This window comes from Oncorhynchus gorbuscha, linkage group LG15 (assembly GCF_021184085.1).
Source record: "Oncorhynchus gorbuscha isolate QuinsamMale2020 ecotype Even-year linkage group LG15, OgorEven_v1.0, whole genome shotgun sequence".
NCBI classification, from domain to species: domain Eukaryota; kingdom Metazoa; phylum Chordata; class Actinopteri; order Salmoniformes; family Salmonidae; genus Oncorhynchus; species Oncorhynchus gorbuscha.
In genome coordinates this window covers 53,873,544-53,891,158 of record NC_060187.1, presented here as the reverse complement: position 1 = coordinate 53,891,158, position 17,615 = coordinate 53,873,544, and the positions used below count along the sequence as shown (strand labels likewise).

The following is a 17,615-nucleotide window of genomic DNA, read 5'->3' as shown; positions in this document are numbered from 1 at the left end:
GTTTTAACCTGGATAACACTCGCCAGTCCAGTCCCCCTGCCCCATCCACCGCTGCCCCCTGGACTCTGATCACTTGGCTACATAGCTGATGCACGCTGGACTGTCCATTAATCACGGTACTCCATTCTGCTTGTTTGTTTTATCTGTCGGCCCCGTTGCCTCGTCAATGCCATTTTACCTGCTGTTGTTATGCTAGCAGTATCTCTGATTAGCTGTTGTCTCACCCACTGTTTTAGCTAGCTTTCCCAATTCAACACCTGTGATTACTGTATGCCTCGCTGTATGTCTCTCTCAAATGTCAATATGCCTTGTATACTGTTGCTCAGGTTAGTTATCATTGTTTTAGTTCACTATGGAGCCCCTAGTCCCACTCCTCATACCCCTGATACCTCCTTTGTCCCACCTCCCACATATGCGGTGACCTGACCCATTACAACCAGCATGTCCAGAGATAAAACCTCTCTCATCATCACCCAGTGCCTGGGCTTACCTCCGCCATACCCGCACCCCACCATACCCCTGTCTGCGCATTATGCCCTGAATATATTCTACCATGCCCAGAAACCTGCTCCTCTTATTCTCTGTCCCCAACGCTCTAGGCGACCAGTTTTGATAGCCCTTAGCCGCACCCTCATACTACTCCTTCTCTGTTCCGCGGGTGATGTGGAGGTAAACCCAGGACCTGCATGTCCCCAAGCACTCTCATTTGTTGACTTCTGTGATCGAAAAAGCCTTGGTTTCATGCATGTCAACATCAGAAGCCTCCTCCCTAAGTTTGTTTTACTCACTGCTTTAGCACACTCTGCAAACCCTGATGTCCTTTCCGTGTCTGAATCCTGGCTCAGGAAGGCCACCAAAAATTCTGAGATTTCCATACCCAATTATAACATCTTCCGTCAAGATAGAACTGCTAAAGGGGGAGGAGTTGCAGTCTACTGCAGAGATAGCCTGCAAAGTAATGTCATACTTTCCAGGTCCATACCCAAACAGTTCGAACTACTAATTCTGAAAATTACTCTCTCCAGAAATAAGTCTCTCACTGTTGCCGTCTGCTACCGACCCCCCTCAGCTCCCAGCTGTGCCCTGGACACCATTTGTGAATCGATTGCCCCCCATCTAGCTTCAGAGTTTGTTCTGTTAGGTGACCTAAACTGGGATATGCTTAACACCCCGGCAGTCCTATAATCTAAGCTAGATGCCCTCAATCTCACACAAATCATCAAGGAACCCACCAGGTACAACCCTAACTCTGTAAGCAAGGGCACCCTCATAGACGTCATCCTGACCAACTGGCCCTCCAAATACACCTCTGCTGTCTTCAACCAGGATCTCAGCGACCACTGCCTCATTGCCTGTATCCGCTACGGTGCCGCAGTCAAACGACCACCCTCATCACTGTCAAACGCTCCCTAAAACACTTCTGTGAGCAGGCCTTTCTAATCGACCTGGCCCGGGTATCCTGGAAGGACATTGACCTCATCCCGTCAGTTGAGGATGCCTGGTCATTCTTTAAGAGTAACTTCCTCACCATTTTAGATAAGCATGCTCCGTTCAAAAAATGCAGAACTAAGAACAGATACAGCCCTTGGTTCACTCCAGACCTGACTGCCCTCGACCAGCACAAAAACATCCTGTGGCGGACTGCAATAGCATCGAACAGTCCCCGCGATATGCAACTGTTCAGGGAAGTCAGGAACCAATATACGCAGTCAGTCAGGAAAGCTAAGGCCAGCTTCTTCAGGCAGAAGTTTGCATCCTGTAGCTCCAACTCCAAAAAGTTCTGGGACACTGTGAAGTCCATGGAGAACAAGAGCACCTCCTCCCAGCTGCCCACTGCACTGAGGCTAGGGAACACGGTCACCACCGACAAATCCATGATTATCGAAAACTTCAACAAGCATTTCACAACGACTGGCCATGCCTTCCGCCTGGCTACTCCTACCTCGGCCAACAGCTCCGGCCCCCCCGCAGCTCCTCGCCCAAGCCTCTCCAGGTTCTCCTTTACCCAAATCCAGATAGCAGATGTTCTGAAAGAGCTGCAAAACCTGGACCCGTATAAATCAGCTGGGCTTGACAATCTGGACCCTCTATTTCTGAAACTATCCGCCGCCATTGTCGCAACCCCTATTACCAGCCTGTTCAACCTCTCTTTCATATCGTCTGAGATCCCCAAGGATTGGAAAGCTGCCGCAGTCATCCCCCTCTTCAAAGGGGGAGACACCCTGGACCCAAACTGTTACAGACCTATATCCATCCTTCCCTGCCTATCTAAGGTCTTCGAAAGCCAAGTCAACAAACAGGTCACTGACCATCTCGAATCCCACCGTATCTTCTCCGCTATGCAATCTGGTTTCCGAGCCGGTCACGGGTGCACCTCAGCCACACTCAAGGTACTAAACGACATCATAACCGCCATCGATAAAAGACAGTACTGTGCAGCCGTCTTCATGACCTTGCCAAGGCTTTCGACTCTGTCAATCACCATATTCTTATCGGCAGACTCAGTAGCCTCAGTTTTTCGGATGACTGCCTTGCCTGGTTCACCAATTACTTTGCAGACAGAGTTCAGTGTGTCAAATCGGAGGGCATGTTGTCCGGTCCTCTGACAGTCTCTATGGGGGTGCCACAGGGTTCAATTCTCGGGCCGACTCTTTTCTCTGTATATATCAATGATGCTCTTGCTGCGGGCGATTCCCTGATCCACCTCTACGCAGACGACACCATTGTATACACTTTCGGCCCGTCATTGGACACTGTGCTATCTAACCTCCAATCGAGCTTCAATGCCATACAACACTCCTTCCGTGGCCTCCAACTGCTCTTAAACGCTAGTAAAACCAAATGCATGCTTTTCAACCGATCGCTGCCTGCACCCGCATGCCCGACTAGCATCACCACACTGGATGGTTCTGACCTTGAATATGTGGACACCTATAAGTACCTAGGTGTCTGGCTAGACTGCAAACTCTCCTTCCAGACCCATATCAAACATCTCCAATCAAAAATCAAATCAAGAATCGGCTTTCTATTCCGCAACAAAGCCTCCTTCACTCACGCTGCCAAGCTTACCCTAGTAAAACTGACTATCCTACCGATCCTCGACTTCGGCGACGTCATCTACAAAATTGCTTCCAACACTCTTCTCAGCAAACTGGATGCAGTTTATCACAGTGCCATCCGTTTTGTCACTAAAGCACCTTATACTACCCACCACTGCGACTTGTATGCTCTAGTCGGCTGGCCCTCGCTACATATTCGTCGCCAGACCCACTGGCTCCAGGTCATCTACAAGGCCATGCTAGGCAAAGCTCCGCCTTATCTCAGCCCACTGGTCACCATAGCAACACCCACCCGTAGCACGCGCTCCAGCAGGTATATTTCACTGGTCATCCCCAAAGCCATCACTTATTTGGCCGCCTTTCCTTCCAGTTCTCTGCTGCCAATGACTGGAACGAATTGCAAAAATCACTGAAGTTGGAGATTTATATCTCCCTCACTAACTTTAAGCATCAGCTGTCAGAGCAGCTTACCGATCGCTGCAGCTGTACACAGCCCATCTAACCAACTACCTACCTCATCTCCATATTCGTTTTTCTGCTCTTTTGCACACCAGTATTTCTACTTGCACATCCACATCTGCACATCTGTCAGATGTTAATTGCTCAATTCTAATTACTTTACCACTATGGCCTATTTATTGTCTTACCTCTTACATCATTTACGCACACTGTATACAGATGTTCTATTGTGTTATTGACTGTACATTTGTTTATCCCATGTGTAACTCTGTTGTTGTTTTTGTCACACTGCTTTGCTTTATCTTGGCCAGGTCGCAGTTGTAAATGAGAACTTGTTCTCAACTGGCCTACCTGGTTAAATAAAGGTGAAAGAAATTAAAATAATAATAATGTAGTTATTATTATTATTATTATGTAGTTATTATGTAGTTGATGTTACTTCATTGACCCACTGGAGGACCTTGAAGGGCCCCAACCAGGGGCTCAGCTTCCAGCAGGGCAGGCCGAGTGGGTGGTTCCTGGTGGAGAGCCAGATGCGATCACCAGGATGGAACACGGGAGCCTCACTCCTGTGGCGGTCCGCTTGCTCCTTTTGGTGGGAGACGGCACATTGGAGCCTCACGTGGGCAGTGTTCAAACCTCATCTGTGCGCAGGAACCACTCGTCGACTGCAGGGGTTTCGGTCTGGCTCAGGGTCCATGAAGCCAGGGCCGATATCCCAGGACGCACTGGAACGGGGTGAAGAAGTGAGTTCTGGGCATACTCCGCCCAGGGAAGGAACCTCCCCAGCTCCTGGTTGGTCCTCTCCACCTTACCTGCCACCCTAGACCCACTTCAGTTTGCATACCGCCCCAACAGGTCCACAGACAATGCAATCGCCATCACACTGCACACTGCCCTATTCCATCTGGACAACAGAATACCTATTTAAGAATGTTTTTCATTGTCTACAGCTCAGCATTCAACACCATTGTACCCTCCAAGATCATAATTTAAGCTTGAGGCCCTGGGTCTCAACCCCACCCTGTGCAATTGGGTCCTGGACTTTGATAGGCCACCCCCAGGTGGTGAATGTAGGAAACAACATCTTCACTTCACTGATCCTCAACACTGGGGCCCCACAAGGGTGCATGCTCAGCCCCCTCCTGTACTCCCTGTTCACCCATGACTGATTGGCCATATACACCTCCAACACAATCATCAAGTTTGCAGACAACACAACAGTATTGTGCTTGATTACCAACAACAACGAGACAGCCTACAGGGAGGAGGTGAGGGCACTCTGAGTGTGGTGTCATGAAAACAACCTCTCACTCAACGTCAACAAAATGAAGGAGATGATTGTGGACTTCAGGAAACAGTAGCAGGAAGCACCCCACTATCCATATTGATGGGACAGTTGTGGTAAAGGTGGAAAGTTAAGTTCCTGAAATGGTACACCCACACAGACAGTATGGTGAAGAAGGTGCATCAGTGGCTCTTCAACCTCAGAAGGCTGAATAAATTTGGCTTGTCACCTAAAACCCTCAAACATTTACAGATGCACAGTTGAGAGCATCCTATCGAGCTGTATCACCTCCTGGTATAGCAACTGCACTGCCCTCAACTGCAAGGCTCTCCAGAGGGTGGTGCGGTCTGCACAACGCGTCACCGGGGGCAAACTACCTACTCTCTAGGACACCTACAGAACCCGATGTCACAGGAAGGCCATTAAGGATAACAACCACCCGAGCCACTGTCTGATCACCCCGCAACCATCCAAAAGGCGAGGTCAGTACAGATGCATCAAAGCTGCGACCGAGAGACTGAAAAACAGCTTCTATCTGAAGGCCATCAGACTGTTAAACAGCCATTACTAACACAGAGAGGCTGCTGCCTACATACAGACTCAAATCATTGGCCACTTTAATAAATGGATCCTTAGTAACTTTAAACAATGAAACTTTAACTATGTTTACATATCTAACATTACTCATCTCATATGTACAGTATATACTGTATTTTAATACCATCTATTGCATCTTGCCTATGCCGCTCAGCCATCGCTCATCCATATATTTAGATGTACATATTCCTATTCCACCCCTTATACACATGAATGTAAAGGTAGTTGTTGTGGAACTGTTAGATAACTTGTTAGATATTACTGCACTGTCAGAACTAGAAGCACATGCATTTCACTACACTCGCAATAACATCTGCTAGCCATGTGTATGTGACCAATAACGATTTGATTTGATTTGGCACCTAGATGTGAGGCTGGCCATGGCCCCCAACTTCTTCATGAAGGCTCTCCATACCTGCGACGTGAATTGGGGGCCAGTGTCGGAGACAGGAACCTCTCCCGAATCGTGTAGACGGGCCAGGGAATCGGCTTTGATGGCCTTTGAACATGGGCAATATGACAGAGTCAGTTTTCATGGTCGGTGAAGATAAGAAAGGGGTCTTTGGCCACCTCCGGCCAATGCCTCCACTCCTCTAATGCCAACTTCACAGCCGGGAGCTCCCGGTTGGAGTCATAGTTCCTCTTTGTAGAAGACAGTTTCTTAGAGTAGTATGCACATGGATGCAATGTCTGTGGGTTACCATGGTGTTGGGGCAGGATGGCCCCCACGCCCACTTCTGAGCCATCCACATCTACCATGAAGGGCAGTCTAGGATCTCGGTGTTTCAGCAACAACGCTGAGGTGAAACGCCCTTTCAGTAGGTGGAAGGCCTCATCGGCTGCAGGACTCCAGACCAACGTATGGGGACCACCTTTGAGTAGAGACGATGGAGCTGAAGTTTTTATTGAAGTGACAGTAGAAGTTGGCCAACCCCAAAAACCTTTGTAGTCCCTTTATGGTAGTTGGGACTGGCCATGACCTGACTGCCTCAACTTGTCTCTCCTCCATCACCACTCCCTGTGGCCTGATCTGGTATCCCAGGAAGGAGATGGCTATCTGATGGAACTGCTACTTCTCCGCTTTGACATACAGGTGGTTCTCCAGGAGGCATCCCAGGACTACCCGGACGTGGCGATGTGATGCTCCAAAGTGTCCGAGTAGACCACGATGTCGTTGATATACATGACCACCGGGCGCCCGAAAATGTCCCGGAACAACCTCATTCACGAATGACTGGAACACCGACGGAGCATTGGCTAATCCACAAGACATCACCAAGTTCTTGTAGTGCCCAGACACTGTGCTGAAGGCCGTTTTTCATTAATCCCCCTCCCGCATACGAATCAGATTGACCAGTTTAGTAAAGAAAACGGGCCCTGCAGAGTTGTTCGATTGCACCGACTGGAGATGGTAGCGGCACTTGGTGGTGATGGAATTGAGGCCTCTGTCATTTATGCACGGACGTAGACCTCTGTTCTTCTTGGCCACGAAGAAGAAGCTTCCCGATGCAGGGAATTTGGATGAGCGAATGAAACCCTGTTGGAGAGCCACATGGATGTACTCCTCCATGCCTTGGTTTCAGCCACCGACAGAGGGAGAAAACCTCCTGGAGATCCTGGTAAACCTCTGGGATGTCGGGCTGGAGAGCAACCACAGGACTCTCAACTGACGTTGAACCACAGGGTAATGGAAATTAGGTCTTCCTCGACCAGGACATAGTGGGGTCATAACGTTGGAGCCACGGGAGGCTGTGGTTGACTTGTGTACGGGTGCATTGATGATGAGGAAGGGAAGGCATTCTTGGTGCTGGGCACCATGCCGGAGTTGGATTAGACGCTCACCTCCCTCTCTGCCCCCCGGTGGATGGTTGAAGAACACCCTGAACAGAGCCATGAACTTCTCGTAGGAACCCAGCTCTTCCTCTCCTGTCTACCAGACTGTTGTAGCCCAATCCAATGCCTGCCCGGTCAACAGGAAAATTATTGTGACAATCTTAGACCTTTCAGTGATGGGAGCTCCCATGTGATGGGTGAAATAGAGGGAGCACAGGAGTAGGAAGCCACAGCATTTGGATGGAGTCCAATCTTACGAGCATCGCTGAACTGGATGGATTGCTGGGTGGCCTGAGGTGCTGGCTCGCTGGGATGACTCGTGGTAGGAGGCGAATCCTCTTGGGTGTTGTGGAGTACGCGGAGGACCTCATCCATAGCTGCACCCAGTTGTGCCAGCTGATCGTGGTGTTGGCAGAGTAGGTGTCCCTGTTCTTCGACCATCTGGGATATGTCATTTTCTTCTGCTGCTTCCATATGGTGAGTAATTATTATGTATCGTATATGTTTGGAGTCAGGAAGCAGGTACAGACGGTGAGTTTAATGATAAGGCAGATAAACAAAAACAGGAGCAGTATACTGAACGTGACCAAAACCAATACTGCCTGTAACGATGATGCCAGGACCGGTGGTTAGTAGACTGAGTGGTGGAGAGGGAGTAGGCATGACAGGATGGCAGCCATTTTACTAAACTGACTGGTTGACTGACGGGCTTCATAGACAGCCTCCATCTTTAAAATGTTCCTTAAGGTATGTAGTATTTGTGTACAAAGACACTGATACTTCTATCATAAAATGTAAAAATAATTAACCTATCTGCTGGACTAACACAGATTCAACCACAAAGACCAGGGAGCTTTTCCAATGCTTTGCTAAGGAAGGCACCTATTGATAAAAGTCAGCTTGACCTAGAGAGATTTACAAGGTTATCAAAACATCACGCCAAGATAAGCCTACATGAAACAAAGCCCTTATTTGCATTTCTAAAATACTATATGGGTAAAATGAATGGTGGAAAAATGATTGGAACCATTTCCCTGTTTGACCACTTGGTTTTATAGGTATTATGACTCATACTGTGGTACTCTATAGTGTGTATGCCAGTGACACAATATCACAATTGACTCCATTTTAAATTCATCCTGTAACACAACAAAATGTGTAAAAAGTTGAGGGGTGTGAATACTTTCTGAAGGTACTGCATGTCTATGGCCACAACGCAACAAGTTGTATATTTGCTGTGCATGCAGCCTTCCCAAATGTAGGCAACCTGTAACTGTCGAAATAAAGGAAACACTTGAGTAAATTAGGGATATAAATAATATGTCATGTGGTGGGGTGCATTTTCCTGGCATGGTTTAGGTCCACTTGTAGAATCGATGTCAAGGCTCATTGAAGCTTTTCTGGCAGCTCATGGTCGCCAAAAACCCTTTTAAGACACTATGTTGGTGTTTCCTTTATTTTGGCAGTTACCTGTTTGTGCTTGTGATAAAATGTAATCCGCAGTTATTTTTTAGTACCTATTGATCCTCTGTGGCTAAATTACTCTCTGGTGTATTTTGAACATTGAGAGCGGGCTCCTGTGGTTGGCAAAGATATATACAGTACCAGTCAGAGGTTTGGACACAACTACTCATTCAAGGGTTTTTCTTTATTCCACTATTTTCTACATTGTAGAATAGTGAAGACATGAAACCTATGAAATAACACTAATGGAATCATGTAGTAACCAAAAAAGTGTTAAACAGATTCTTCAAAGATAGTAACCCTTTGCCTTGATGACAAGGTGGCACAGCGGTCTAAGGCTCTGCATCTCAGTGCGAGAGGCGTCACTGCAGTCCCTGGTTTGAATCCAAGCTGCATCACATCCGGCCATGATTGGGAGTCCAATAGGACGGAGCACAATTGGCCCAGCATCCTCTGGGTTAGGCTGTCATTGTAAATTAGAATTGGATCTTAACTGACTTGCCTACTTAAATAAAAGTTAAATAAAAATGACAACTGTGCACACTCTTGCACACAGCATGGTCACCTTAGCAACACCCACCTGTAGCACGCGATGCAGCAGGTATATTTCACTGGTCATCCCCAAAGCCAACACTCCCTTAGTCGCCTTTCCTTCCAGTTCTCTGCTGCCAATGATTGGAACTGAAAAAAATCACTGAAGCTGGAGACTTACCTCCCTCTTTAACTTTAAGCATCAGCTGTCAGAGCAGCTTACCGATCACTATACCTGTACAAAGCCAATCTGTAAATAGCACACCCAACTACCTCATCCCCATATTGTTATTTATCTTCTTGCACTTTGCACCCCAGTATCTCTACTTGCACATCATCATCTCCACATCTATCACTCCAGCGTTAACGCTAAGTTGTAATTATTTCGCCTCAATGGCCTATTTATTGCTTTAACTCCCTAATCTTCTATATTTGTACACACCGTACATAGATTTTTCTATTGTGTTATTGTACGTTTGTTTATGTGTAACTGTGTTGTTGTTTTTGTCGCACTACTTTGCTTTATCTTAGGCAGGTCACAGTTGTAAATGAGAACTTGTTCTCAACTGGCCGACCTGGTTAAATAAAGGTGAAAAAAAATATTATTTTAGCTTGTCTGGTAGGCTCCTTTCCCTTTATATGAACTGTAAGAAAATACAACTGTTCAGTGTTACTTTTCAGATGCCATTCTATTTATGCTGGCAGTGGTAAGTAACCACATACAATGTAAAGTGCTTTTAATTTACAGCATAGATTCAATCAGATCAAGCACTAACCAGCGATAGCCAACACCCACATAGCTGATATTTTGGAGGTGTCTGAGATGCAACTGCGTTAGAGCTGTCAATTTGGTGAGCAGTTGCTCTTGATCATTGAAGCCAAACCTGTCCCACTCCCATTACAATTTCAGAACCGGAAAGTGTATTGGCTATATATAAATAATGATGCTCAAATATAAAATCATTAAACAAAATAATAATCATTTATATCAGCCTAATCAATGTATATTACTCATCTCTCATTCCAGTGTTTGATCTTGTAAACAAGGCTGCATGGGATTTGGGGTTTCTCATAAAGTGACTCAGTGCAGACAATGGCAATGTTTGCTTCAGGTATATTGCCAGGAGCCTCTTGTGGATTTGACAGCTCTAATGCAGTTTCACTTCCAACACCGTCAAAACAATCTCTACGCAGATGTCAGCTGAAGCAGATTTGATTCAATAGAGCCCTAAGATTGCTTCATTTGATTATTATTATGAGGCCTATAATACATTATAAATAGGAATAGGCTACATAATGAATGTTAAGTGGCCTAGCTAACAGGATCCCACTATGAAAGACCAGTTATGTTGCCTGATGAGTAGGTGCCTTAAATTGTTGAGTTTGTTAATGTACCAAATATTGAACATTATGAAAGCATGCCTTAAGAATGAAATGAGCAGTAGGCAATATGTAAACCCATGTCCTTATCAATTTAAAAGGTTCTAAGAAAGAATGTGTTCCATGTGTAGGCCTAGGATACACTAAACTGCCCCGTCTTTTAGGCTATTATTCCGCAAAGGACTCGCTAGATGGCACCAGAGGATTGACGCTGCGCAACTTCAGCTGTGTGCGGCGGATAAGCACCATGCAGAACCGTGCAGTGCGCGAGCCTAATGGGAAATTTCAAGCAACCTAAATAAAGAGGAAGGTGTAATTAACATGTCGCAGTATTAATTGCATCTGCAAGTGAACGACTGAAGTGCACAAGACCATCGTTTTTTTGTTATAAATAAATATAGTTAGGCGTTGCTTCTGTGAGGGTCGAGATAGATCAGAGACCGGTGCATTTCATGCAAAACATTGAAATGGCATTGTGGGCTCCTGCACACTTTCCTTTGGAATATTTGGTCTTATTCAAATAAAACATGTTACTGGTATATGCAAATATGCTCAGTTATGGCTCAGTAAACAAACCAAGGCTATGTAAACAACTAATAATAATAATACAACAAATAATGACACTGCAATAATAGTACATGTTCATACGCCTACAAATTTGTCACGTTAGGCTAGGATATGCAATTTCCACAAAATTCCCAAAAGAAGCCCATATATGGTTGCAATAATAGTACATGTTTACAGGCCTACACATTTGTCACGTAGGCTATCATCTCTTTCGTAGGGAGTCTTTGAGACAGCCTGCAGCCAAGTCCATCCAAATGTATCAATCAGGTGTTAAAGGTGGATTGGCACTAAGGAGCCATGTAACCATAAAGGTATTAGGCCCATACAGCATCGCGGTACAGGGATAATGACTGAACGCATTTCGTAAGGAAGGCCTTGCTTTAAAAGGAAAGCTATGCTTATTCGCCTTAAAATGAACCATTTTACTGCTGAACGCAGATATTTGCTTTTGCATTTCATTACAGTTAGTAGCCTAGGCCTACCTATCAATATCAATACTATTGAAGTTACATTAGAGCCGGTTACATTAACATTTTCAAACCATCGATGATAGATATACTTTCCACCCTTTCACATCAAAACGTTATTGAACTTGTGAAGCATGTGTGGGTAGAAAGACTGATACGTATGATTGGTTCAGATTATCATCATATGATCACATGTAAGCAAAAGTTTCTCAAATATTGCAATATAATATGGCATTTTGATTTGAATGATTGGATTATATTATCCCCCAAAATGTTGAATAAACATTGTTTCCACATCATTTCAATGAAATTACGTTGAACCAAGGTGGAATAGACGTTGAATTGACGACTGTGTCCAGTGGGGCTGCTCTCTGATCAGCTTTCAAATATTACCTTAGCACTATAATTATTCTACAATACTGACGATGGATCAGCTCCTATGGATATGACCACCTTTGGCTGCAAATATTGAAGCGACTTATTCTAAATGCTTAGGTCTACCCTATAATAATGCACAAAATCAATATTTGGCACATCCTCCAGCACATGTTGTTCGATATCATGAAATATATTGAGGCGAATATAATTAAATTGAATGAACATCAAATTGATTTCAATGTCATTTAAATATATAGGCCTACGTAGCCTATAATGTTGCCTTTCGTTTGAAGCATGCATCGTTGTATTATTCATTTGTTTTTAACAAATGCAAAGACATAAGCTTCATAGGCTAGCCTATTTGTAGTCGCCTACGTTCTGAACGTATCCGCAGTCACATTGAGACCGATGAACCTCTTGATTGTGTGTTTAGCAGAGATCTTCTGTGTATAAAGTGACGCGGAACGGCAAAAGAAGAAGCATCTAACGACGCACCTAGATGTTCTGCGAGTGGTCTGAGGCCGTCAATAAATAACGAGTGTTATTTTGTGCAACTTTAGTAAAAATGGTTTTGGGAAACAGTTCGGCTACTATACATCATACGATTATTCTAAAGATGATCTGCCATGCCCTGGTCTGGGTTGTGACCACAAAGTTGGATAGAGGACTCTCAAACCTTGATTATGTTTTGTTAATTCTAGGCTACTGTCTGTACTTTTTGCCTCAATAAATGTCATGATATCTAACAACATGTGCGGAATGATTTGCCAAATCTTGATTAAGTCCATTATTATAGGGTAGGCCTACGCATTTAAAATACGCCATTGGTGGTTTTATCCCTATATGAGCTGATCCATCATCATTGTGGAATAAAAGCTTGTTTTAGCATGTGCATAGCCATTGAGAACTTTCACCATTTTGAAGTAGTCAACATGATTCCATCCAGGTGATCAGGAGGGATAAACCAATGAATTATAGTCATGCGCAAACATTGCCAGTAAATCACCAACATTGGCTTCATATCTGTACAAATAACACACCACACGTGGCAGTGTGCACCCTTTCAGTGTGTTTGCCAAGTCATAAAAGTAGTAGAAGAAAATGGACAACTTCAAAATGGAGGAGTCCTCAATGGGCTGCCAATAGCGCTGCGCACTGAGACGCCATAATAGGACTTGTGATCGATAGAGGGCAGTTGTATTATTTTGAACCCATGTTCAAATGGATTCATTGACCCTAACCTATACGTCCACAGAGCTCAATGGTGTTGTGGTCCAATTTGACCTGTGGAATGGACATTCAAACATAGGCCTACATTTAGCCTACAAAAGACTACAGGGTGTTGAGGGTGCAGAAACGAAATAGGCCTATAGTCTATATTTTCCCTATAGCCAAGGCTCACCACCTATTTGCTCATATGAAATATTTTTGTCTAGTCAGTAGATATGAACGAATGCACAGAAATGTCATAGCTGTCGTGAAACTGTAACTTGCATTAATTAGGTCTTAGCATTTGGTTGGCATAATACAATGCGCCATGGCCCATGAACTGATAAACATTAAAATCTTATTGTTCTCAATTTCAACATGGTATTAACCAACTTCATGCCTCTCTTCTTGCAAACCCCAAAAGGAAACATATTCGTCATCATGACTTTATGACTACGAAAAAACCTTTGATGAGAATACAATAAAAAAAGATGGTGGGAAATAGCCAGAAAGAGCATATTCCATGTTAGCTTTAAATAAATATACATTAGATCTCGACATTGAAAAAAGCTTTTTAATATCAACCCCATTATTTAAAAATGTGCAAGTCTTTGTTCATGTCATATCAACTGATGAAATATTACCTAAACATATTTCTATCACCATCTCTGCGTGTTTAACCCCCAGATTTATCCAGATCAATTAAAAGTGAATGTGATAAACGCGGAAAAAAAAACAAAAAAAAACATCGAATTTGTACATCCCACAGTTTGATTTTCAGAGAATTGTAAGATTGGTCGATTAATTCAAGCTACAGAAGAAATATGATCAATGCCATGACCTTTTTTCTTTAAAAAAAAGTAAGATTAGGCAAGCTGCTTCCAAATGAGAAGAACACAAGTCCCTGGATACAATTTGCATAAAATGAAACAAAGCTACGGAGAACAAGCCATATGGTTATCAGAAAACATGTATATACACGTAGCATTGACGGTATAGGCTATGGCAATCCTGCTGAAATAAAAAATACTATCTCTCCCCCCTTATGACTAGCCTATATTCCATAAGCCTTTTCGATGGCATTTATATATCTATTGTACTTTGTGTCATCTATAAAAGTCGTTATAGAATAAATTACAATCTCAACAACAAAATAATAAAATTAAAGTATTTGATAATTATTCCCATATCGCAATGATACCAAAACAAAATAAGATGGCAAGGATAAAATAAAATCCTCACCTATGATAAATAATAAAATAATAATATATTATTCTTATTATTATTATCATTATTATGTGGTGCCAGGTGACATGTTTTTGACAAAAGGCCTACGTTGTTTTTAAAAGTTGATATAAAATGTAGGCTACTTAAATATCTATTTCCTTTTGTAAAGGAATAATACATCTTTTAAATAAAATATATTTCAGCGAGCATATCGCCTTCCTTTGCCAATCTGTGGGCTGATTCATTATTTAGTTGCCAATCAATTAGAACATAATTACTTAAAGCATATATTTGGTTCAAAAATATGTCAGGTGGACATTATTGAAAGCCAATGACAGGACAACATGTGAAGTCAATTCTGCCAATCCAATTGAATTCACATCAATGAAATGCCTCTGAATTTAACATAAAATGCGTCTCAAACACATCACACTGCAAACAACAAACGTAATTTCAGCTACAAATAACTTTAAATAAAAATACAAGGTAGGCTATTGAAACCTAAAATTGTGTCAAAACCATTTGGAATAAAAAAATAAACAGCTAAAACCTGTTTTTGTTTTGAAAACACCGAAAGAAAAAAAGTGCCTCAGTGAGAAGGAACTAAGCCATGACTGTTAAGTTATACAATATTTACAAAATTGATCACAATGTTCTGTGAAAAACTTGGTGATATATCTTGCTCTAGAAAAGTGCCAGGTTTCCATCGCCACGTAGCCCTTCCGTGACCTGACTGCTAGCTGCTGGCCGCGTGGCGTGGAGCGGAGCTCAGTGTTGGCAGCCTTTTGTGTTTAGAGGTGCTGATATCATTGAGAGAACGAGGAGGATGATGTGTTCTTGTGTGCGTTCAAACGGAATATCAAAACCTTACGATTTATGTGGTATCAATTATTCAAGGAGGTCCTTCGAACCGCTCTTGATGATAATAATAATAATAATAATAATAATAATAATAATAATAATAATAATAATAATAGGGATATAACAAGTAACAGGCAAAATAATAAAGCTTTGGCCCATAATAATTTGCCTAAACGCCTCAAAGCAATGTTGAATGTCAAAACTAACTAGAAAAATATGACTGACAGATTATCAACCCTCACACATTGCTCAGCCGATGCTCAACCCCAGCTGCGTGTCTGGGACAGAGAAATGGCGTTTAGGCTATATTTGTCGAATGCAGCTCTGAAGACTTTTCTTGTCGGACCCACATGTCCAGAACAAAACAATGATGATTACGCAGCGCCATGTGTTGAATACACTAGAAAAGTCGAGAACGTAAACCATTTTAGCTAAGAATCTCGAGGCTTATTTAAAACGATAATTCCCTTCACGCCAAATATTTTTTCACAATAGGACTACACCTTGAAACTGCGTCGAGTCACATTGCAAGGCATATCCTCGAACATGTGTTCTCTTAGCTCTTGAAGAAAACAATTTTCCACCCCATTGCTAATGATATTTGGGTTTTGAATGGTATTCAATGCAGATATTGTGTAAGTAGCCTACTCATGCCATAGGCTAGGCTATTATTATACATAAAACACCCACTATCGCTCATAGTCCAGTGAAATATATATCATTTCAGGGTAAATCAAATCAGGAAAAGTCTAATAGTGATCCGTTATCGTTCATTGAACCGGTGTTTGGACTCCATGATGTGGCGGTGTGTCCCCATACACATCCTCCGTTCCAGGAAGCGGTCCACCGGGAGGAGTCATCCGTTTCTCTTTCTGTCTCCTGTTACAAAACCAAACCCTCACCACCTCTTTCTCCAGCTGTAGACCGTCCGCCAGTGAAGTAATTTCCGCCGCTGCGGGTTTAGGACACTTCAAGAAATGGGTCTCCAAAGCCCCTTTTACGCTTACCTCGATAGAGGTCCGTTTTTTCCTTTTCCTCCCCTGTGCAGCGATTTTGTCCAAACTGGTTGGGCTGCCCGAGGTGGAATCCGCTTCTTCCAACCACTTGTTCAACAAAGGCTTGAGCTTACACATGTTTTTGAAGCTGAGCTGCAGGGCCTCGAACCTGCAAATAGTGGTTTGGGAAAACACATTTCCATACAGCGTTCCCAAGGCGAGTCCGACGTCAGCCTGAGTGAAGCCCAGCTTGATCCTCCGCTGCTTAAACTGCTTGGCGAACTGCTCCAAGTCGTCCGAGGTCGGTGTATCCTCGTCCGAATGGTCGTGGTGACTCTGTTGCTGGTGTTGGGACGCCTGGTGGCCGTGGTCGCTGAGATGCGGGCTGTGGTGGTCTTCGTGTGCGTCTCTTAGGTTGTGGTGATGCATCCCCTGTCCGCTGCCTGGAATCAGGCCGTTGACGCCGAATCCGGGCTGTGAATAAATAAGGCTCTGGCCATTGGATGTTGCCATGCTGGGTATGTGGGCTGCGGTAGTTCTCCACGCTCGGGCGTCGTGGTGGTTCCCATGCGACTGGTGCACCAGGTGGGGCGGTCGCGGCTGGTGCTGGTGCTGCAGGTTGTTGGAGCTGTGCATCTCGTCTCTGGTGCCCTGCACCGCGGGTTTGATGTCCTGGTCGCCGAGAGGACTGGTTGACCACGGAGCTCCCTCTCCGTGCGACAGTGCCGTTATCCACTGGTGCGCGTGGCTGAGCGGGTGACTGTTGCTCTGCAATGAGTAGTCACTCTGCAACAGGGTCTGCGCGTCCCTGTACGCCGATGCTTGCTGCATGCTCCCGGGCTCCGAGTGCACAATGGATGCGCTGGAGGTAAGGATATTGTAATGATTAGACGCTGTGGTCGCCATGACTCTCGGAGCCGGACTGATCGCTCTTATTAAAGGAACCTTGCATTTGACAGTTACTGTTTTGCCACAGGCGTCTCCCAGGCACTCTGCCAAGTGGACTCAGCGGCGCGCACCTGCACCCCGCCTCGTCCCGCTGTTCATTGGACAGAAATGGCTGATGGACGTGGTTGCTACTGGCAACATCCCTCTCATTGGACGTTGCAGTGTCTCACCAAACACTACCCCTTTCTAGAGAACTGCGAGTTATGCTGCGGCACCTCTGAAACTTGAGAGACCGAGTGCCGCATGGAAAACGGAAAGGGGATATGCACTGGCCGAGATTTTCAATGGAACTGTAAGGCATTTACTCATATTAATACGATAATGTTTTAAACCAATATACGAATATCGTGAT

General features: G+C 44.3%; 1 protein-coding gene across 1 annotated transcript; it reads right to left on the bottom strand.

Moving 5' to 3' along the window:
* Positions 1-13,786: 13,786 nt before the first annotated feature.
* Positions 13,787-17,288, bottom strand: LOC123997139 (POU domain, class 3, transcription factor 2-like). Its single transcript, XM_046301224.1, has one exon. It carries the CDS (start codon positions 17,219-17,221, stop codon positions 16,091-16,093), a length of 1,131 nt encoding a protein of 376 aa, XP_046157180.1. The 5' UTR covers positions 17,222-17,288; the 3' UTR covers positions 13,787-16,090.
* Positions 17,289-17,615: the final 327 nt, after the last annotated feature.

Bases quoted from the DNA above. Each gene is read 5' to 3' on its own strand.
- LOC123997139 (XM_046301224.1), bottom strand. From the start codon at position 17,221: ATGGCGACCACAGCGTCTAATCATTACAATATCCTTACCTCCAGCGCA.